Raw genomic sequence first — 23,272 nt, 5'->3', positions numbered from 1 at the left:
ACTAACAAGATCCTATGACAAGAGGATTTTAGTCTTACATAATAACATGCTGTATTAACAGAATTTGCTTGTTGTCAACTTACTTTGCCAAGCAGCCCTTTATCTTTGGATAAGAAACCACCACTGTTCTTCACTGCTACATCTAGTGTTCTTCTCTGTACTTCAGGCAGGGAAACACTGAAATCAAATCTGACAGGCGAAGTGATGCTTTAGAGAGAATTTTGTACCTGAAGTGCAAGTTCAGTTCCTACAGCTAAACAATTCAAATCATTACCAAACCATCTCCCTCCCGAAACAAAAAAATGAGGTCTGAGATAAATCAAGAAAAAAATCCCAATGTTTTGCCTCCAATTTTTCTTCAATACTATGATCAATATCAACATCAAATGTTTGAGACTTTTGTTACCTTTGGTCTCTAGAAGCCACCGGTAAAACAAAGCAAGCAAACAAACAAACAAAAACCAAACAAAACGAAACAAGGAAAAGGTCAACCACTGACTCTACAGAGAAGAGAACAAGGAATCCTACTATCTTGACAGCTCAATATCACTATTCTCCAAAAGGGAAAGACTGGTCAGTCTTACTGATCCTCAGTCCTCTAGAACCAGAGCTCCTTTTCTTTCCTGGCACACCAAGGAAACCTATCTAGCATTTTGTTTGCTAGATCTGAAACTTACAGAAAGGAAGGGCAAGATTATACCACTATCTACATCTATTTGTCACTACAGTTCTTAAACAGCTTTACTGCTTTGCAATACATTTTACTTGGAAAGGCACAGTAAAACAAATGTTACCTGGAATAAACAGGAGAGCGCTGTAGTACCAGGAAAACCTACCAGAGCCTCTAACTAATGATTTACAGATTGGACAGAATGGACAGAAGTGTTGTTTTCCCCAAATTAAGTTTCTGTCTGTAAGGTCTTCTTTATTGATAAATGATGGGTGGGGGAGGAAGGGGTACACGTGTGAGGAAAATTACCATCAAAAAGCTGAGTGCAAAGATAAGGATTTTTATGCAATATAATGTTGCACGAGCTTGCACAACTTCCAACCTATGGGCCAGGATATAACCTACGAGGAAATTTCCTGACTCCCTGGGTACTAAGAAGTGCCACCAAGTAGATTGACTGAGCAATTTGATCACGCATAGACACTGGCTGGCCAGTCCTACCAAGGAGGCAGCAGCTATCAGCCAGGCAATCGGCCAGCCAGAATTGACATGCTTCCTGGCAGGAAGGGATACCAACAGCATTGCCCAGAAAAAAGGCATTCATGTTCTGGCCACCTGCCAGAAGAGTGCACACTGCTTCTTAGCTACCAGCACAAAGGGGATGTAACTGGGATAGGATAAGGCAGAAAATAAGAGAGAAGTGGCTGGTATCAGAGTAAGGGCTATAGTGATAACAGGGAATAGAAGGATGGGAAGAGCTATTACAGCAGAAGAGAAAGGTATGACCAAGTCTAATGGTGACAGCTAGGAGTTTCAACAGCTCGGCCATTCAGGTAAGCTAAGAAACCTTGATTTGACAGTTTTGTAATTACATGATATAAAACTACTACACATAGTTTAGAACATACATTTGATCAAACACTGGGTTTAATGTCTTCTTTGATACATGTGTTTTTCTTCTTCCTGATCGTCTCTTATCAGGCAATAAATACATTCGCACATATGGATCGGATCCTTCTTCTGAAAATGCTATTAGATTTCTGTGACCAGTGAAAAACAAGGAAAAACACTTAGAAAATAAATGAGACATTGCTGAATATAAGTGTCTACACTACTATCACTTAATTTAGTACATGAATCAGTTGTGGAATATCCTGCACAAAGTATCATGTGCAGGATACAGCACATAGCTAATAGCAGTGGTAAAGAAAAATTAAAAAAAAGCCAAGCAGTGACTAGCACAAGATCAGATAAAGGGTGAGCAGACAGCAGAGGTGGGAATACAATGGTTCTTAAATTCCAATTCAAAGTTTAGATATGGCTTTCCAAAAATCATGTGTTTTTGTCATTCCATGAAAAATTCAGTCTCTTAGAGATAGCTTTCAGACACTGCTGATAAAAATCTACACGCCATTTTCATTTAAAATCTGACAGAGGCATAACAGACAAATACAAAATCACAGCAAAATCTTCAACAAAGTTTTACTGATTCTGAGTATAGCTCTGTATGCTTTTGTATTTACACATAATTACAATCAGTACGTTATGTTATAAGTAACAAAGATCATCCAGACAACCAATCTAAGAGAATAAGTCAAGGTATTACAAAGTTCACAAAGAAATAATGCGCAGAAATGAAATTTGGTATTTTATGCTTACCTGCAGGAATGCACTACCACAATCAGTTTGTTTCTTTGTGAACTATGACGAATTGTTAGCTGAATCTGTCCTAATGGAGACTGCCCCAGAGTTGTTCCACTGCAGGAAAAAGTATTAAAAAGTAGAACACTATGCTTACTTTAAATATGTGTTTTAAAAACTAAGACCCAACGGAAATATATGCTGAGTGGTTTTCCCAGAAATCATGTATTATCCATTTAACTTTTCACTAGACCAATGTGAAAGAAGAGAGCAGATGTTAGCATATAAGCATATCTTCATCAGTTTCTTGTACTTCAGTTCCTTGTCCAACAGCTCTACTCTCCAAAATAAGCTAGGGATTCTTGTCAGTTTAGAGGTCAGCTGCTCTTCAGTACTTTGAAAACGATTATCAGTAAAGAATTTGCTTACCCTAAAACTAACATTAAAGCAGTATCTAGGAAATTGGAAAGAATAATGGTGCAAACGGCAATAAAAACCTCAGTGATGGGCCACTCTTACCTATGGACAGGAACAAACCAGAAGACCAGCTCATTCTTTTCTGAATTCTCTATCGTAGAAATATAAATATTCTTGGCTTAAAATAGTGATACTTAAACCCACTTACTGTCTTAAAAGCTCAAATCACAGTATAAACACAGCCATTTTACTTTTCTGTAGCTCAAGCCACGTTGAAAATAATATTAGAATCAAGTTACGCTTACAAATACACATCATGCTTAAATAAAAAGCAAGCACCATGATTAAGAACTTCTGTTTTATAAAATGGCCAATATTTGCAGAGTTCCCTCATCGCTATAAAATGCTCATTTTAGTCTGTGTAAACTGACTATGAGTATTTTCCGTTTCACACAGGAGAGTGAATATATGGCATGCTCGGCTTTTCTCAACCACCTGAAGAATATCTTAACCTCAAGGGAGAGGCGTGCCTCCCTTGTGAATAGCTCGTACAAAGTGATTGCAGGATGCTCCATTAAAATTCCCAAGTCATTCACTTTAAAAACTAGAATGAAGCATTTCAGTTCAGTATTTTCTTAGTTAAAACAAAAAAAACCCACAAAAATCAGAGCACCTAAAAACATGGGACCTGCAATAAAGGACCTCCTTAGTTGTAGCCTTACCACTCTTATCAAATGAGACAGTATGAAATTTGTGTATTAAATAAGGAGTAGTATTACAACATTTATCATAATTACCAAAGTCTAACCCAGTTTTGGGCCAGAAGAGAGACTGACAAACTGAAGACAAGACAGCAGAGGACCATAAATATAAATGGGGAACTGGAGCACATAAGCAGATGGTGAAGGAAATGAGCTTGTACAAACAGAAGAGAAGGCCAAGAGCAGATTCAATTGCAGTCTTTCACTACTTAAAACAGACATTACAGAGAAGGCTGAGTCAGACTCCTCATGACTGCGCACAGTAAAAGAACAAGAGGTCGCAGCAGTCAAGTTTCAGCAAGATAAATTCCAACTGGAAATGAGGAAAAAACGTTTTCACAGTGGAGTGGTTAAGCACTGGAATTGCTGAGAAAGTTTACAATATCTCCATCCTCAGAGATATTCAGAACTTGTTTGGACAAGGCCCAAGAAACCTGATCTAACTTTGAAGCGGGATTTGCTTTGAGCAGAGGGCTGACCAACCTCCAGAGGTTTCTTCCAACCTATATTACTGTATTGATTGATAGAGAAAAAGATGAATCGGTTCAATCCCTTACAAATAAAAAATTAAAGTCTTTCTACTTAGATTCACAGAGAAGCTACATGAATAGGGAATTAATTGTTTCCGTTCTCCTATTCAGAGCAGAATGGCTGCTCAGCTATCTTTACTCGTAAGTATAGCTGCCCATTGAGGCAAGTAAAAAAAAATTAGGGAATTTAAGAAAGCGTGGCTGCAGCAATCCTCATTAATTGAATAGTAACTGACTATTCATTTAACATTCTTTATAGTCAACTATCCCTCTGAGTAATTTAAAAAGACCAGCTATATTCAGCTTAATTGGCTTAATATTAATGCTAACAGGATTCAGTGGTGAAACAGGCAACTATTGCCATGAAAGTGATTAATGTTGTATTGAAAAATATCCTTCCCTTTTGCCACCCCACTCTTTTTAGCACTACACAGTGTAGCTATGAGAACAACATGGATTTTACCTTGCAGATCATCGCAATGGTAAGGTAACTTCTAATTGCAGAATCTGTCTAACTGAGGTACCAGGAAGAAGCAGAAAAATCACGACTGATTGTCAAATGCCAGGCTCAAACTACAACAGGAAAAAATATTACTAAAATGCAACCTAAGAACTCTTTCTTTGGCTGCCCTGATGACGTTTTTTATAAATCAACTTAGATGTATTGCAAAAACAAGTAATTAACACCGTACTTTTCAAGCTGTCGTAGTCTTTGCCGTAGCTCCTGTGTGGCGATAGGCAGAGATATGTCTGAGGCTATGCTAGGAGTGGGTTCTTTGACCGATAGGTGGCTGGGAGAATAAGAGAAGTTAGAGGCATGAAGACTGGAGGAACTTCGGCTGAGATCTGTTGGCCACTGAGGGCTGGCATTGGGAGGCTGACTTTTTTCAGCTGTATCAGTCTTTCTATCACTATCAGTCACTGGGGAAGCTGGAACAGGTTTGTTTGAATCAGGTGGTGGTGAGACAGGAACCTGAGGCTTAAAAGATGATTTTCTTGCATCTTTGGAAAGAGATGGCCTTTTTACTTGGGCTGAGTGTTGATGGTCTGGAGATCTTGCTTGCTTTTCAAGAGAAAGGACCTAGATATAGTAAAAATACATATAATATTACTATTTTCCAGTATAAAAAACAGGAACAAATTTGTTTCTACAAGAGTCCTGGTTGGTGACAAGTTGTTAAGTTCAGATACTAATGCAGGACCAAAAATATTCACACTTATACTCATTCATCTTCTTTGTGGCAACTGCAGTAACTATAAAACAATGTCAAATTCTCCATTCATTTACAACTATTCTCCTCCTTATTCCCTTCCCATACTTTACACACTTCTGGTGCAAGTGCTATTTACTTTGCAGCTCTAGCCACCTGGAAAGCTATTCTAATTTTTTTTCTTCTAATCTTTTGAAATTTAATCCTACATCACAAGCTCTTCTCACTCATTGTCCTTACTTTCTCTTTTATAGTTTATTTTCATTTATTAATGACAAGTAAGCAAGAAAGTAAGTACTTGTCATTTATTAATAAACGTGCTTGAAAGTTGGTCTGAACTTTTCTAGTACTATAAACTTTATTTTTTTTAAACCATCATGACCTCAGTTCCATTTCTATAAGATAAAGGTGATTTCACTATCTGTACTGAGTCATAAGAGACTTGAAGGAATTCCGATTCCAAACATGATTTCCGAACCTAAAACCATGGGGAACCTCAGTCTTAATTAATGCAGCTGTTTTGTTTGGAGAATTTTCTGGTTTTGAAACAGAATGTATTTAAATCAGAGGTTATCTTTCTGTACTTGATAGCACTGCCACAACTAAGGACACCTGGCATTGTGACACCCAAGGAAATGTACTATCTTCTTCATAAAGCTAGAAGACCAGAAGTCACAATAGGCTTAAATATGCTTTCAGATATTTACAATGGGAAAAGTTTTAGAGTACCCTGAGTGCAATCTTCATGTTTATAGTGCTGTTTGGACCGGAGTTGCTCAGGTGGAACCGCTGATGCATAGTTAAATCTTCACTCTCTAGCAACTGGCTTAGAGGCAGTTTGAAGTTCCCCAAAGAACACTGGTGTTGTTCGTCCCTCACCTGAAGGAATACAGAAGCTAAGTCATTTTGTATCAACTGCTTTGTAAGAACTCAGAGAAAGAAAAGGAAATTACAGTTTTATTTAAAAACAAAAAATCCAAACAATATCGAATGTAGTTTGTTCTTAAACCAAATTTCCCTGATCATAAGATTACTTTACATTGAAGAAGGAAATAGCAAATATACTCAATGCCTAGTTTCTTCATCCCTATCTTCTATAGCAAAAGCAAGACAGAAAACTGACCCTTGATCAAATAACTACATGGTTTCCAAACAGTCTGTGTGAAAATGAACTCCCACAACTGTTAGAGGAAAAGTAACTAGGACAGTACTCATTTACACTTCAGTCTCTTTGAACTATGTAAATGACATGTCAGCAGTGTAAAGGGATACAGTATTTGGATAAAGCAAAGACTTCCTTGGGATGAGAGAGGAAACAAATCAGCCATACATAACAGCAATTCCTGCTAGCAGTTAAGACTGTTAAGGTTCGAAACAGGTATAAAAATTTACTTTTTTTCCTTTTTTTAAAATTTTTTTAAGTAAGACAACCATCAACTATGTTCTTCTGGTTATAGCCTTTCTTCCTTCTAGTAGTAAATGCAAATAAACATTTCATAGCTTGGTCTTAAAAAACACTTTAAGTGTAATTTTAATGGTGTTCACAATATATTCAGTCTCATAACATTTCATAACAGCCTGTAATGTCTGAATGCTACTACTGAAATGTATTACAAAAGAAAGGTATCTAAAGAGAGTGAGACAACATACCTCAACTTCAAGATCTTGTCTTTTGGGATTGTGTACAAAGAAAGTAAAGTTTTCCTCCCATACCGGTTCATTGGTCTTGTATCGAATCTAAAGGTAGAGAACAGGAAGCATACAAACTATAAAACATTTTTGTCTAATAAAGCCTGTGTCAAGAGTTGACTACATTTTTCATTTTGGCTTCGCAAAATTAATGTCCGAAACGTGACATATTTGAACAAAGGCCAAGTAGGATCTATCCAAGGCATATATAATATCACATATAAAATTATACACAGGACATGTAACAGAATATGTTTTGCATTAAAGTTGCTGTATGTAAAGTAGAACTCCTGCTAAAGAACCTTTACTTCACACCCAGTCTGAACAAATGCAAGGTCTTCAGACTGGCACATTCTCTTCCTTCTCATACTTCCCTATAAGGGCTGAACTAATAACTCAATGAAACTCCTAGAAACAAGTATTTTTCCTTCAATCTCCAAGTAGCCATGTGGAAGATTTCACTGCCAAATCTCACTACTTTCAGCAACCCATTAATTGGGAAGGCTGGGGAGGAGGGGAAGAGAGAAAAAAGAGAGAAAAAGCTGTCTCCGGGAACAAAGGACTTGAATTTCTATCTCCATTTTCTAATAAGTATCAAAATTAAGACTGTATATAAGATCTGGTTTAGGCTTTGTGACAATTTTTGACAGGATATGAAGAAGCCAAATAAGATGTCCTCTCCTTTTCATTCACTGACACGTTCACTTTAAAACAAAACAAAACACACCCATATTGCATATATCTACCTATCCGGGTATCACTTCACTGTTGCTATTTTATTTTAAAGAGCTGTTTGAATGCACAGAGGTCAGTTATGGACAAGACGACAGGTACGTTGAACGCCTTGGGTCAAAATCAGAGGGATCACCATCAAGATCGACCTCATCACAGGCATCTGTTACAGACCACCCAACTAGGAAAAGGGGATGGATGATGCCTTCTTCAGATGACTCAAAGCTGTCTCATGTCTGCAGAACCAGGTTCTCACTGAGAGGTTCAACTACTCTAATGTTTTCTAGGAAAGCAGCACAGAGGTGCACAAACAATTTAAGAGTCTGTGCCAGGAAAACACACACTATTGGTGTTACAGTTGTTCTCAGTCATTGGATGTGTTGACTAGGAGCGGTGTTCTGAATCTACCACTTACCAATGAGGAATATTGGTCTGCAGATGTGACTAGCAACAGCAACCTTGGCTACAGTGACTGTAAGATCACAGAGCTTAAGATCCTATGGGGCATGAGGAAAACAAATAGCAGAATAAAAGCCCTTGACTTCAGAAAAGCAGATTTCAACTTGCTTTAGAAGGGATTCCATGAGTGTCTACCTTGGAGGGCAAAGGAGCTCACGACTGCTAGAGGACAGCCTCCTCAAAGCACAGAAGTGGTCCCTACCTCAAAGCAGAAAAAGCAGCAGACGTAACAACAAAGTAGCCTGGCTAAACTACGAGCTCCTGAGAGCTACACAGCACTTTGGCTAATCTAAGGCCCTACTTTAAACAGAAAGTTCAAGCAGATGATCTTCAGTGGTCCCTTTTGACCTGGGCACTTCTATAACTCTGTGATTCTGTAAATTTTCAAATCTTGGTCAGTATTTTGAAGCCTGCTGCTTGCCCACATTGTTATTTATATAATCACTACTGTAGGAATGCCAGTTGCAGATCAGAACCTACTGTGGAAGGACATCTACAAATAGTTAAAAATCTGGTCTCTACTCACAGACAGTTTAAACTGAATAAGCACCCATTCAATCCTTGGCTTCTTGTTGGCAATTTCAGTTCTGGTGGTAACTTTTAGTGCAGTGGATACGCTCAATGGCTTGATAGCCAATGCCAAGCACACAGAGCCACTAAATGTTTGTAGACAGAGCCAAGTATAAAGACTAGGAACTTACCTTACTTTCCTGTGCCTTATGTCCAACTGACAGCAAAACAAGTGGGTTGGGATTGCTGTTTATTTTCTTTCCTGACTGGTAAAGAAAAAGCAAAAACTTTGCCTTCAGAATAAAGCGAAACCTCTCTCCTCTGAAACTTAAATGTCTGCGTCTTAAAAATACGAATCATATGCATTCTACTATATGCTTATCTATTATTCTCAATATTTTATTCAACAGGCTTGAATGGCAGACTGGCTAGTTACTTGTGAACGCGTTAACATTAAGGCATCCAACTACCCTAAATAAGCTGAAGCAAAATGCTACAAATAAGCAGAAGTTTTAGACTCCTTTCCGTTTTCTTTGAATGAAATTGGTAAGGTGCAAATTCTTATCCTTTAATGAGTATTACAACCCCCAAAGCTAATGAAGGATAGTTAAAACTGCAAAATGAATATTGCATGCAGATGGGAGATATGGAGAAAGCACATACTCAGGAAGCTTACTTTATTTACATTGCAGCAGTATTATTAAATTGGATGTAATATCAGAACATTGATATTCCCCCCTTTTCAGTTTGGGGAGAAAAAAGATGCACTATAATGTACCTGATGTATATTTCTACAGTTTACCAAATATTCTTTATTACAGAATCAACTATCTGCCATTTCTGAGCCTTGCTCACCAGGGGTATAGCATTACATCAAACTGTAAAAATAAACATCAGTTTAGAAACAAATTATATACACAAAGGAACATTCCCAACTACATGTTTCTTTCACAAATTTTAAATTAACCTAACAAAAATTTAAGTCAGAAAGAAAAGTTAGACATGAAAGTTAATCATCTCAAGGAGGTGTTAATGCAGTTTAAAAGGCCTAGAAAATATAGTATACATGGTTAATAATATACTTTGAATTCTACCACGTAGGAAATGGTATAGATCAGAAAGTTAGTTAAAAGCTACATAATGCATGTAAGGTCACAATTACAACCAAGTGATTAAAATATTTTATATCTTTAAATTAAGAATGTGCATATTTTAGGTATTGTGGGATCTGAACTTACATTTTGGACGTCGTAGTTCCACTAATATTACTTGAATTTAATGTGACACACTGCTTATAACCATACTTTCCTTTAGAAAAAAAGCTGTTAAGAAAGCACTCCTTTCTTGGATGAATGCCGCATTTCTTTTTTTCATGATTTCTAATAAAAAATACTTAGCTCTCATCAAAGACAACAGAATACAAAGGTTTAAGGAACAGAAAGTCAGATTACACTCCAACTGATGGTGTTTAAAAATGGTAGGTGAAAATTGTTTCATTTTTCCTTTGTCCATAAAAAGGTGCCTGAAACTCCCTTTTCTTCATAAAATGATGAAACTACAGAAGTTGACAAAAAGACCTTGTTGCTTATGCTGATATGTAAATACAAATAATTTTAATTCACGCTAAATAGGCAGCAATATGCACACACACACATAACGCACCTCTAACACCTCCCACTGACAGATTTTCTGTTGACAGTCTATTAGAAACTGCCTCTTGTCCAAGTTCCTCTAGCTGAGAACTTGGCTTATGCCTTCCAAGTTTGCCTCTCAACTCTATGTCTTCCATATCAAAAAGCTGGGCTAAATTTATTTAGCATTTATATAAAAGATGTAAAGCCTTCTAAAAACATCGAGCAGAAACAGGATTACTTCAAAACATTGTCAGAGATTGATTTTATTGGTCAGTCATTCAGAGTTGACCAATAAAGTATCATTCAGTATGTAAAAGATGTTTTAGCTTTCATGTCAGCTTTGTTCTTTAGATACTACTTCAAATTAGTTCTCAGGACTATTTTTTTCCCCCAGTCTTCTAAAGCAGTCTATACTCCACTCAACTGGTCTAAAATTCAAATTACCACAGACCACAGTATTTTACCAATGCCTTGACCACTTTTTGAAACCAGATTTAAGTAAAACGGAATTGCACTAAATATGTATCTGGCAACAGAAATTCCATCCACTGTTGGAATAGAAGTGTTGCAGGCATTTGTGCATTTCCAATTACTTTTGTGACCTTAAATGGACAACTATATTAGTTTTACCTTTAGGGCTTTCTGAACAGCAGCCTTCTTCAAGCCATCAGGGTTAAATTCTAATGGATTATGCTTTTAAGTCAGGAGAGAATGAACATAGGAAGGGTTAATAAGTCATGCAATGAAGCAATTTCACTAGGTTAATTAATTATGACATGACAACACAGGACAAAGCGGGAAAAAAATCAACCTAAAAAAACCCAAAAATCTTTCAAACAAAACAATGAAGGAACCACAACAACAACAAAAAAAAGTCTGACAAAACTTTTTTTTCCCTCTTGTCCTCTCTGAATGTTTGTATTCTGCTTTAAAACTAAAATACTCACTTTCAGTCCGCTTACATTTCCCTTACCAGGTTTTTTTACCATAATAAAGAAACTTCACAAAATAGGTTTTATTGAATGCCTGACATCCTATGGACTGCTTTCTGAATGAACCTTTTTTAAATTTGGTTTAGTATATTTTCACAAGAAGCTTCTCTGATGGTAAGTCAAGTAATTACGTGAAGGAGTCCTTTTATGGGAGAAATTACTATGCTAAAAGTATTGATAGGCCTTAGATCATTACAAAAATCTAAGTCATTTGAGCCTCTTCAGCAGATGAATGATAGAAACACTGCATGCTAACTAGAATGAAGGTCTACTACTTTACTCAGTTGAATGAAGACATGCAAATACACTAACAATAGGAATTTGAACTGATTTAGCAGGACAAAACCTCTGACTACTTCCCATTAATTAAGCAATTTTTTAAATTTTATTTTAAGAATAATATATTGTTCTTGAAGTGACACATGTAAAGTACAAAAATGCTACAGAAAATTTGCATTCAACTCATAAGAAATAATTTCAGGAAATAGGATTTTGAAATAAAACAGACTTCAAGTTAGTATACTTCTGGCTGGCTTTTTCAAGAACAAATTTTTGTTTCGAGAGAGTTCTGCTTTAAAAGCTATAGTATGTGGCAACAAAAAAAATTGCATAATGGCGTTTTTAAACATGTTGGTTTATGAACAGGAACCGATATTATTAATGCTCTGCCAAAAGAAATGTCTTCCTGGCATTCAAATCCAAAAGTGACTAAAATTTGAAGAGAGATTTAACCTTTGTGCAGAAATCTTTTTTACATTTTCTTTTGGAATGTCATATCCTCAAGTTGGCCAATACATATGACAAGATTCCTGGCATTCAGCTTTAAAATTTCTATTGCAGAATGAATATACAATATGATGAAACTGGAGAAAACCAGAAATAATGTTTGGCTTTTTTTGTGGGATTTTTTTAATCATTATTTTTCTTAAAATAAAGTTAAGGAATCTTCCACAGCTATTTATCTGATACGTTAGGGACTTACTATTGTACTTAAAGACCTTCAAAGATGGAGACTGCATAATATCCCTACACATATCAATCCTAATGTTTAACTATCCTTTTCATTAGAAAAATTTTTAATGCCCAATAGGTATGTTCCCTGCTGGAGTTTAAGCACTGTTTCTTGTTTGCAGCGGCCTTGTATCTTTTCCATCCCCATCTTTACTTCCTAAGGCTAAACTCATCCTAGTTACTCTTCCTCTGCTAGTCATGTTTACTGGCTTTCTCATTATCATCACTGGTATCCTCCAGGTCTTAATTGCTGCGGCCAAAATCAGGGCCTTAGTAACGGCTAAGTAGAACAGAAGGATTAGTCCATACATCTTACAGGCTACACTCCTCTTTCTGTATACAGTATGGTGTTTGTCTTTCGTAACAGCACGACACAGCACGACTACGGATCTGTTTCTGTAGAGCTATCCATCAGACAACTATTTCCATCCCATATTTATATAGGTGCCAATGACTGTCCTCTATGGAAAAACACCTTATTTTTCCAGATCATATCCGCAATTCATCGAGATCATTTCGATCCTAAACTGCCTCTCACTGTCATCTTTCTTTCACATTTGCACCTGCATATTCAGTACACATCTTTTTTCCCCCTATACTATTATTTCAAAGAATTTTAAAAGTCAAAAACAAACCTATGTGATCAATTATAAAGGTAGGCAACCAATGATTCCTGGATATTGAACATGTCTCAATTCCTCTGGAATCATAGCAAGGATAGGCCAGCAGGGACATCAGCTGGGGCAAATATGTTTAAGCCAGACTCCAGGTTTCAAGGGAAGGAGCTGCAGGTCCATGGGGATGGTGGCTGAAAGGCTGGGTGGGAGGAGACTAGGAGAAGAAAAGGGAGTATTCAATATAAAAAGCCAAGAAAAGGTCTTGCCTTGGGTGACAAAATTGTCTTGCTATGGTTCTGCAGTGTCTCTGCAGTTATAGGAAATGGGGACGGGTATCCAAGAACTATACTGATAACTGACACAGTGGAATAAATCAGATTTCAGGCTAGCATTCTGTAACAGCCAGTGACATTTGCAGTAAATCCTAATAACAAACCCATAAATTACACCACAACTAACAAGCCTTTTTCTTTATTAAGCTAGATTCTAATTCAACATGCTTTGGAGTACGACTCATTACTTCTGTTTACTCACTAAGACTTGCTTGGGGTTAAAATGGGGCTTTAGAAGCATTATAAATCTGTGAGTGCATCCTCAATTGATAACTGGAAGACAGTCACTGATCTGTAAGAGCCAATTTAAAATATGGATAATTTATATGTTATATAGACACCAAATTAAAAGAAAAATTGTTACGAACTAATGATAACGTATCATAAAACTAGTGTTACTCACTTTTGGAAATTATACTAAACACTATTCATACTCCTTAACTTCAGATAAATCAGATTTAGATGGGTAAATGTCTGAATTAGGTGTCATGAATCTAGGTTCCCAGTAGTCAATAAAACTGTCTAGAAAGGAACAGAGAGCACTCAGGGCATTGGATTTTACTCTCCCTTTTTAACACTCTCCCCCTCAAGTAAGTTATGTTACATGTCAATTAGATATCTGAACTTGCAGGTGTGAATGTTTGCATAATACCTTGTGTTTAAAGATGCCCTGAAAACAAGATGCAGTTTTATGACTGCTGAAGCTGTTATTATCTCTGGGCTACTACAGTCCTCTCCTCTCTCCTGGCCTCCAGCCATAAATCTCATCCTCTTGCTTGCTGCAAGACTAGCACCCATGCAACTGCAGAATAAAGCAGTTAACACTGCTGTTGAAGGAAATCCAGACCTGGCTATCTTAAAATGATTGCTGTTCCGCTCTGACTCACAAATCGCTTCGGCAATGTCTAAATAGATGCTGTTATATGTAGACGACATGTCCTAATGCAAAGACCCTAAGATCAACAAAAACATCAGGGCTACACTCTTTATCAAGCATTTTAATTTTTTTTTAAATTATTATTTTTTAGGATGTATCTAGTATTTTTAGAACTAAAAGAAACAGCAACTACTTATCAGTTTTAATACCAACATAACTGAACCATAGCTTATGAACTGCATCTCTTATTCATTAAATTTTAACAAGATTTGGTAATGGTTGTAATTTTTTTGATACTTTAAAATAAACTTCTACACAGAAACTAACTAAAAGGACCACAGAAAAGGGTTTTGTCAGGATTTGGGGTGGGGGCAGGGGGGAGGGTGTTTTAAATCAAGGTTTATGATATGAGCCAAAAGTAGCCAGCCAGTAACAAATTTATCTGCACAATGGCATACCCACCTCTCTCTGGCAAAAGAGTTCTTATTCTGAACAGATTCTCATTCTTTTTGAAGATACCAAGGTTGTGTTTACAGATTAAAGTGTAAGCTATTCAGAGGCTCATTAGATTGTAATAATCTTATAACATTAAATTCAAGCAAAAAATATTAATTGGTGGCTCTCCCTAGCCTGGACTTTCCTGACTACATACTAATTTGAAAAAAAAGAAGAGGAGCTTGGGAATTTGCAAAACAAGGAGCATCATGGAGTGAAATAGAATTTACAAGGGAATTTGTAGTTTGGGGAGCACAAAGAACCACACCCATTTTTAAAGCAATACTTGAACCAGTGTAGAGAGGTTGCAAGTTCTTACAAACATTGAGTGCATCACCTTTTAAAAAAACTACAGGGATGTCAGTTGTAATATTTATTAGTTTAATTTCTTTGCAATAAAAGCCAACAATTCACCAGCACACGGTGTGCTAGTATTGTATGCATTTTATTTCTCCATGAATCAGCAATTTAAGTTAAATGTAAGAGCTTTTACAACAAACTTATCTTGGGTTTTTATCATAAAAAGTTAATTACTTACCCAATGATATGCTGATCAATGAAATTTAAGTAGCCTTTAAAATGCAATAAAAATAGCACAAAAACAATGCACACTTGTTGAAACCATGCAGCAAAACAAATTGCATGCTCTCATTCCACTAGAGTGAGTGGCTTTAGTAGCACTAATCCACACTCTGGCAGATAAAAGGTACAATACAAATAATACCAGAGAACTCACAAATAGTGCTCTATAGAGTGAGGTAGTGTTTTCACAAAAGACTAGTCCCGATGCTCTCCTCTCTTTTAAGTATCCACACCCAAAGTTTCCCTCGTAGATACTCTTAGGAAGATGGAAATGGAAGGAGAAAGCAGAGTGATGGGATTGTGGCAGAATGAATGCATAAGCAGCTTTACTACACAAAAAAGTTAAGGAAAACAGTCAAAGGATTCCAGAGAAAACAGCAGATAACAAAAAGTAAGTAAATATTTGTCTTTACAAATAGTTTAATCTGTTAAATGACTTTCTGTAGCGCAGCAAGATGAAAAGTTTTTTGGTTTTTATTTTTTATTAATTATTCAAATATATTAACCCACTTTCCAAGTTTACTCTTCGTAGTTCAGATTTATACGGCAGATCCAACTAAGTAAATTTAGAGACCAGCCTTCTACACCATTTCTATTTCACTTGAAACATATTTCAGATAAATCATCCCAGTGTCTCAGAAATCCACAACTACGATGCATCTGTGCAAACGAAATGCCTGTGTTGGGAATTATCCATTATAACTCAAACAAAACAAGGCTAATGACAAGATCTAAAACGTACCAGTGATAAGCATTGACTTAAGAAATCCATTTTGAAGGTAATAAAAAGTACTTATTCATCTAGAAAATATTCAGCTGTAACATTAAAGTTGTGGACAAAAGTCTCCAAAACTATTAATAAGGGTCAGTGTAATTTTAACACTTCATTCTTTTCGGACTTTTTGTTCCCCATAAATACAAGCAATCCAAAAGAGTGATTAATTTTACTATTACACTACATGACCCCTATCAATGAATATGAACACAACATGAGAAGCCAGTAGACTTTCATGTTTAGTCTTGTAAATGTTGTTCCATATTAGAATCAAATGGACATAAAAAAGCTGTATTTGCTATAATTCACTGCAGTTTGTCTAGCAGCTCCATGACATTATCTAAGCATTGCCTTTATAGAATCTATAGAAATCTTTTCAGTTCTCCCTCATGAGGAAGTCTTCTCATGATATTTTTCATCCCACCTAACTGTGAAGCCTTTTTGTATCTGGTTTTGGACAACTCTAATTTAACACAGTATTATTTTATTGTTGCAAAGTTGTAAATGGAATTTTCAAGTGTTCAATGTAACTTTCTATCATATTCTTTATAACACATTTCTAGAAAGAAAATGACTTGAAGTTAAATACTGAGTCATTTGCAGCAACTGCTTTTCTAGGCTGGTAAAGCAATTAAAAAAACGAGGGTTAAACAGGTCGCATACTACGACCATCCTTATTCTCAACCCACCCAGGCAATCTTGTACTGGAGACAGAACATCAGACACAGCAATAAGAAATTTGGGATCCTGTTCCCAAATTTCCTAACTGGTCAGCTTTGTCCAAGGAACTTCCACTTTCCATGCCCTGCAGTTGAGAGATCTACTGATTAGAAGTACTGATTAAGACATTGAAATTAAAATATTGCCCCCAAAAGTAGGTAGAACTGAAGACTTGCAGCCTAACCTTTCTGAAAGAGGGAGACAATGTTACAGAATGTTTAAAACAAGGAAAAAAGGGAAAAAAAGAAACTTATGACAAAGCCTCTGAGTATTTGCTGGAGAAGCTAATCTAAAACAGAGAAGCAGAGTTATACAGAAAAAAATTGGAAATTGTGGATGAGAGAACTTTAAACTATTCATTTTAAATAAGAAAATCTAGTGTATTTTAACAAATATATTAAACTTGTAACAGTTTGAGTAAAATCCAGTAGTCAAACAAGAAAATACAGAAATGGGTTCAATTTAATCTAGTGCACAAAACAGATGGCCTACAGACTTTTTCTGTGTGTTGCAGTATTCTGAAATTGATGTTAAGCACACCATAATTCTATTTCTGCTTACTCTATACTAGAGTAATTCTACTCTTTTTACTGCTAAGTTACAGAATTGCCCTGAATTCAATACAGTGAGGTTAAAAAGATAATGCAGGGCTCTATTCCAAATGAACTACATCTTTTTAGCCTTTAAAATAACCTATAAATGCTACTTCCAAACACTGCTCTATACACCCTGGAACAGATATGAAATCACTAGTCAGTGAGGTAAATTGTTTAGGCTACTAAGCTTTCATTTGTTACCACTCTGTTTGATGCAGCATTTTAACTTAAATTTAAGATGAGTCGACAAATTTGCAAAACACATGCAAAAAAATTTGAGCCTTGAAAACTTTATTCTCTGATTAGTATTTTAGTCATCACTTCCAGAATTTCTCATCTAATAGCAATGCTGAAAAACAGCAAAACTCATTGTTATGCTTCACATATCTATTTATGGTAGGGTTTACTTTATGACTGCTATCATTTACAACCAGAAACAGTACTTTACTAACCTGAAATAAACTACAAAACAGTCTGTGCTTGTCATAAACAAGCTATATCACAGTCCCATAGTATAAACCATATGACAGAACTATTAATTTTTTTGGTTTTATGTTTTGCACAAGCAAATAGACAATACTCCAAATGACAACCTGACAGAAATCTCATACAGTATTCTGCCACTGTAACATCAATATTAATTTCATGATGAGGACTTCATCACCTTCAAATCTACCACAGATACCCAAAACCAAAGGAAGCAAGTTTACCTGAACTCAAGGAAGTGGGCCTTTTCCCAATTAGTTCCTTAAAATTCCTCATGCTAATCCCATACTATTTATGGAAAACACTGTGTAATAAAAACATGCAGCCTTTCAAGTCCAGGAAAGGAGCATTCTTTAAAGAAAAACCACATTGATTAAAGAGTAATGTTTTATTAAATATATATCTATAAGACTATACTACTAGAAATGTGGACCTTACATTACACGTTTTGAAACGAGAGGAAGTATAGAAAACATGGCATAATGTGTGTTAGTAAAGCAGTGTGCCATACTACCAAGCAAGACATGCTGGAAGTACGCAAGAGATAGCCATGACAAAACGGTATCCATCAGAATATAACTTACAGGCAGGTTTCTTGCTGAGTCCAAATAGAGAATAAGCAATGCAGAAGAAAGCCCATCATTGGCTTGGTCTTTATCAGCTCTAATGCTTGTTAGCACCTAAACCAAAAACATACTGTAAGCCTTTCTGAAAATCAAATAATATTATTATTTCTGTCCCATTCCTGAAAAATATTTTAAAAACATCTCCCAAAACGCAAACATTCACAAATGCACACTATGAAGCATAAGAAGTAAGTTTTCAAGACTCATATAGATATTTCAAACCCATTTTTATGGAAATTTCCATAAAATTTCCTAATTGTTTTTTTTAGACTGGACAAATTATAGTATCATATCCAGCTTTAACTCCCAGGCTAATGAAATGTTAGCTGATATTCTCAAACCATAACAACAAGAGAAAAGAAGAGGACAACAAAAGCATTTTAAAATCCCATGCCACAAGAGCATATTGACAGTTATGACTGGTTTGAGATTTCTAAAGACAAACAGCTCAGAAGAAAGTTACAGGTTTATCCAAATTCACAACAGCTAGAGGAGTAAATTACTTACATACTTAACAAAAAAAAAAAAACAAAAACCACACAACAAAAATCACCCCACAACAATTAAGATTAGGATAAAAGTAATGTGTTCCTTTAATACCTTGTCTAAATTTTCAGCAGTTGGCATCAATGTGAGCCATTCCAGTTTCAAATGCAATTTTCCTTTGGACACTTCATCCAAAGTAAACCACTAGAAGTTAAGCAAACTTATGTGAAATAATCTGACACCAAACAAAAATACATGATTGCAATTGGCTCTTCAGGACATTTAGGAAATGCTAAACTCTCTCTACTAGAAATCTCATAGAGCTGAAGCCTGCATAACCTGAAAAGATCTGATTCATTGTTTAAAATGTCCTATTTCACATTAAATATTACAATAGAGAATAACAAAAACAGCCACGCATACCTCTATGTTATATAGTAAAAGCATTTTTAAAATATCAAGAGAATTCTTTAAGTTCTGTAAAGATGTTCTGGAAATACAAACCCTGCATAGCATTACTATAAAATCCCTCTTACATATAGGACAAAAATTAGTCTGCTAAGTCTAATAATAGTTAAACCGGGCAATTAACTATTCTCCTGCAAGAAAAAGCTCTCACCAAATATGTAAGTTACTGGTTTTTGCATTTACATACTAGTAATCTTAAATCCCCAAGACAGAAGAAGAATGGCGTTATTCTTTGGATTTCACCAATTCAGATAACCCTTAAACCAATGTACTGATCATCAGGGAATCTATTTCTATAACATTAAGGTTATTCATGCACATACAGGAACTATCCCCAGGAAAAAAAAAATACTACAAGAGCAACTACATATCAACAGATGGGGTTTTTAAACTAAAACTTACTGAATACTTACCTCATCTAGAAGACGCTCCTTTTCAACTTCAATTAAATCTATCATCAAACTAGAAAAAAGAAAAGAAAAAAAAAAACAATCAGTATTTTAGCCAAGAAGCAAAAATTCAATACAGAACTCAAACCCCACCCTGCGCTTGCTGAGTATCCAGGCTTCCACTGAGATCAAAAGAGCAAATACTATTCTTTTAGCCCCTAAGAGAAGAAGAAGTAGGGAATGAAATGGCTGAACGAAGATGAACGCAGGATAACAGAAAATATGCCTATACTAGAGCCCATTTTGTAGCTACGAGGGCAACTGGCACAATATGGCTCACATACATATGACCAAACTCTCAAAACAGTGACCACATCCAGACTACCCACTGGAAATAGCCCCTGGACATATGCTATGACCAAATTCATGCTTTGGCATTGTCTGGGAGAGTGCTAGTTCACACAAGCTAAAAATGTACCAGGGAATCTGCTAAAAATTAAACAGGGCAGACAACTGCATGCCAGTGCATGAACATTTGTCATGGCTTTATATTTTATTAGTACTGATGTACACATTATGCCACTTTCCCCCCCCACCACTTCAGTGTAAGATTAGGGAAGTGTAAAGAAAAGAAGCCTTTGTACTACCTACTTCTTTATTTTAATGAGAAGAGAAGTAGGTACTGTTGCTCCTGTTAAGAGAGAAGGAGCTGGAAAGATAAGGGAGTTCTACTCTGTATGGAAAGCAACAATGGGAAGCTCCAAAACTCTGCAAGAAATAAAGGTGACAAATTACTGGAGAAAGAAGCTGACTAAAACCCTGAAATGTTTATGGGTAAACACTAAAGGTAGGCCTATGGAATCTAAGAGTGAGTAATGTTTGCGAAAGCATTACAGCAAATTTTTTTCTTTAACCAAATAGTTAAGATCAGCTCTTGGAGAAAAATAAACCATGAGCTAGCCATTTAAAAACTATGAAGATGAAGGAGATACACAGTTATAAAGCTGTATTAACTTTGCCTGAAGAAATAATTAAGACTTAGTGCTAGCTTATGAACATTAAAGCAGGTAGGGTACAATTCCAAAAAAATAAAAAAAAACCAACCCTTTTTTTTTCTCTGGGTACCCACAATACTCACCTTATTTTTTAAAAAATATATAAACATATAGATGTGTATATATACACACAAGCATATTTTTATATACATATATTTACATATATGAAGTAATTAGGGAACTACTTACTACCACCATTTTGAAAAGATAATGAATTTATACATATAGTAATACAGCAGAACTAGAACTGCAATAAAATGCAAAAAGAAAAAAAAAAGATTACATCAAAATATTTCATCTCTTTTCAATAGCTACAAGCATATTCTCCATAACATTTACCTTCCCAGGAAGTCATCTTTATCTGGATCTTCATCAAAGAGCTCAATCTCTAGCTCCTGTCCTGGATGTTCATATACTAAGGCCTGGAAATACAGTAAGATGGCATAGTCAATGGTGAAACTAACTAGCTTTGTTAAATGGCATAGTAACAGTAAAACACTGAACTGCAGTGCCTTTGTGTATTAAAATATATCAAGCAAATGCTTTAAAAAAGATGCAATTTAATGAGTAGAGCAAGTATAAGAGCTTTTCAGATGCTATTTGCTAATGCTGGCTTTAAGAGACTAGACTGCTTTTCAGAATTACTGATGCACAGTCTAGACAAATACATCAATGGAGAATTTCTGGTTTGTTACAGAACTTCGGGCTTTTGAGGGAGACATCAAGAAGCATCTCGAGGAAGTCTCCAGAGTATCTTCGTTAACAAAAGAAACTTTAGAAGACAACTTTACAGAATGCACAACAAGGCATTTTTATTGATTATACCTCATAAACTTCATTCCATTTTGGATTGAGATTTTCTTTGATGACCTTGCTTTGGAAAATCTGGTTGCCCACACGGATGATTCCATAAGGATCTGACTTTCCTTTGACAATCCCTTTTAGGTAAGTATCTTTCCCCTCCAGGTCCTGAGCTTCAATAAAGTGTATTCTTAGAACACCCTGAAAAAGGAAAAGATGAGTTTAAGTAGTAATCTGAAAGCCTTCATGTCATCACAATTTATGCAATATCTGTTTTATAATTTCCACTGAGATTTCCTTCACATGAAAATTAGTTCGGACATACTGTACATGGAGGGATATCAATGATGATCCACATACACAGCAGACCTAGCACTCAAGAGATTCCTGAAAACTGTCATCAACAATCTGAAACATGCCAGTTATATCAAGAAATGCCATGCTACTGGAAGTAAGTAGCAATAAGTAGTAACAACTTTCAAGTGAAGAGCACTAACAATAATTTGCAGTGATAATATAAACCATGTGCTACTTAATTTTTAGTCTGTACAGGTGAACTATATTTTAACAAGTAATATGTTTAAGATTCTAGCAAAACAAAAAAGTCCTTCTTGGTGTTATTATGAAACATTAACTCCACAGAAATTATTTACAAATTAAATCAATTATTTTAAGTGACTGGATTCACAATAACTTGTACTACTGCAGTAACTACATTTAGAAATTCAGACAGATGTGCATATCTTTAACAGTTACTGCTAAAGAAAAAACTAAATGCCAGATCATTAGTATTAACAGAAACATACTTACCTTTGGTATAGGAAACCGCAACTGAGCAATCTGCACTTCACTGACAAGGGGGACTGTAATTCTATTTGGAAGGACCAGATAGTTGGATATTATATCCAATATTATTGTATCTGATAAGCCACTGTTGGAGAAAATAATCCTCAGTTACTTCATGAGAATTAAACACGTTACATCACATTAATATACTCCTTTTTGTGCTTAACAATCTAAATGGAGAAAACATTTGCCTTTTTGGGTGGGTAGAAGACACATCTGTTTTTTAAACACTTTTTTTTAAATAAAGGATTCTTCCCAAAATGGCCACCAGGTGGAAGCAGCTGACAATGAATAGCAGAAACCACAGAGATGAATATAAAGTTCTCATTCCCTGCCACCGCCAAGTTCCCCCCTCACCCCCACCTTTTAAAGCCACCCAGTGTAAAAGGCCGTTGCATAAGTTTTCTTGCCTGCATCGCATATAACCAAGCAGATGTTAACTGTTAATCTACTTTTGTATTTCAATAATGATTTAACTGTCACTGAAAGTTTGGCTAACCATTCCTGTATTGTTACGAAACAAGTTGTCCTCTTAAGCTGGGAGGACTGTCATTTAAAACAGAAACACAAAGAAAACATGCTCGTGGCTGAGTAAAATACAGCCTAGGGGAGTAAAACAGGTTTTGTTCTGGCAAAAAGGGAGTGGCAGTACAATCACATTGGTAATGAATCATTTAAAAACCCAACCCCACAGCCCCCACAAACACAGAAAAGAAAAAGATTTCCTAAGCTACAAGTTCACCCCGTTTGGGTCTGAACTAACAACAAATGAGTACGTTGTCAGACCAACACCATTGGTTACACATGTTGCCTACACTGACAAAGGAGCTGCTTCAGGGATGAACGATTTCTCCTCCTAAATAC

The 23,272-nt window shown here is 35.9% G+C and overlaps 1 protein-coding gene across 3 annotated transcripts in view; it reads right to left on the bottom strand.

Annotated features, from left to right (window-relative positions):
• ESYT2 (extended synaptotagmin 2) overlaps positions 1-23,272 on the bottom strand; it is a 90,045-nt gene that overhangs the window by 4,279 nt on the left and 62,494 nt on the right. For 2 of the 3 annotated variants that reach the window (XM_075144122.1, XM_075144120.1), the window contains exons 8-21: positions 22,373-22,493; positions 21,587-21,763; positions 21,101-21,183; positions 19,731-19,779; positions 18,964-19,053; positions 18,322-18,417; positions 10,885-10,947; positions 8,812-8,886; positions 6,881-6,967; positions 5,960-6,109; positions 4,712-5,100; positions 2,330-2,428; positions 1,579-1,710; positions 84-189 (exon numbers count right to left, since the gene is read on the bottom strand). In XM_075144122.1, coding sequence (XP_075000223.1) covers positions 84-189; positions 1,579-1,710; positions 2,330-2,428; positions 4,712-5,100; positions 5,960-6,109; positions 6,881-6,967; positions 8,812-8,886; positions 10,885-10,947; positions 18,322-18,417; positions 18,964-19,053; positions 19,731-19,779; positions 21,101-21,183; positions 21,587-21,763; positions 22,373-22,493 — 1,717 coding nt within the window. The remainder of the gene's footprint in view (positions 1-83; positions 190-1,578; positions 1,711-2,329; positions 2,429-4,711; positions 5,101-5,959; positions 6,110-6,880; positions 6,968-8,811; positions 8,887-10,884; positions 10,948-18,321; positions 18,418-18,963; positions 19,054-19,730; positions 19,780-21,100; positions 21,184-21,586; positions 21,764-22,372; positions 22,494-23,272) is intronic. The other variant, XM_075144121.1, reaches the window with a different exon arrangement.

This window comes from Calonectris borealis, chromosome 2 (genome assembly GCF_964195595.1).
Source record: "Calonectris borealis chromosome 2, bCalBor7.hap1.2, whole genome shotgun sequence".
Classification (NCBI taxonomy): domain Eukaryota; kingdom Metazoa; phylum Chordata; class Aves; order Procellariiformes; family Procellariidae; genus Calonectris; species Calonectris borealis.
Note: the sequence above shows the minus strand (reverse complement) of the source record. Positions and strands in the feature narration are given on the sequence as shown.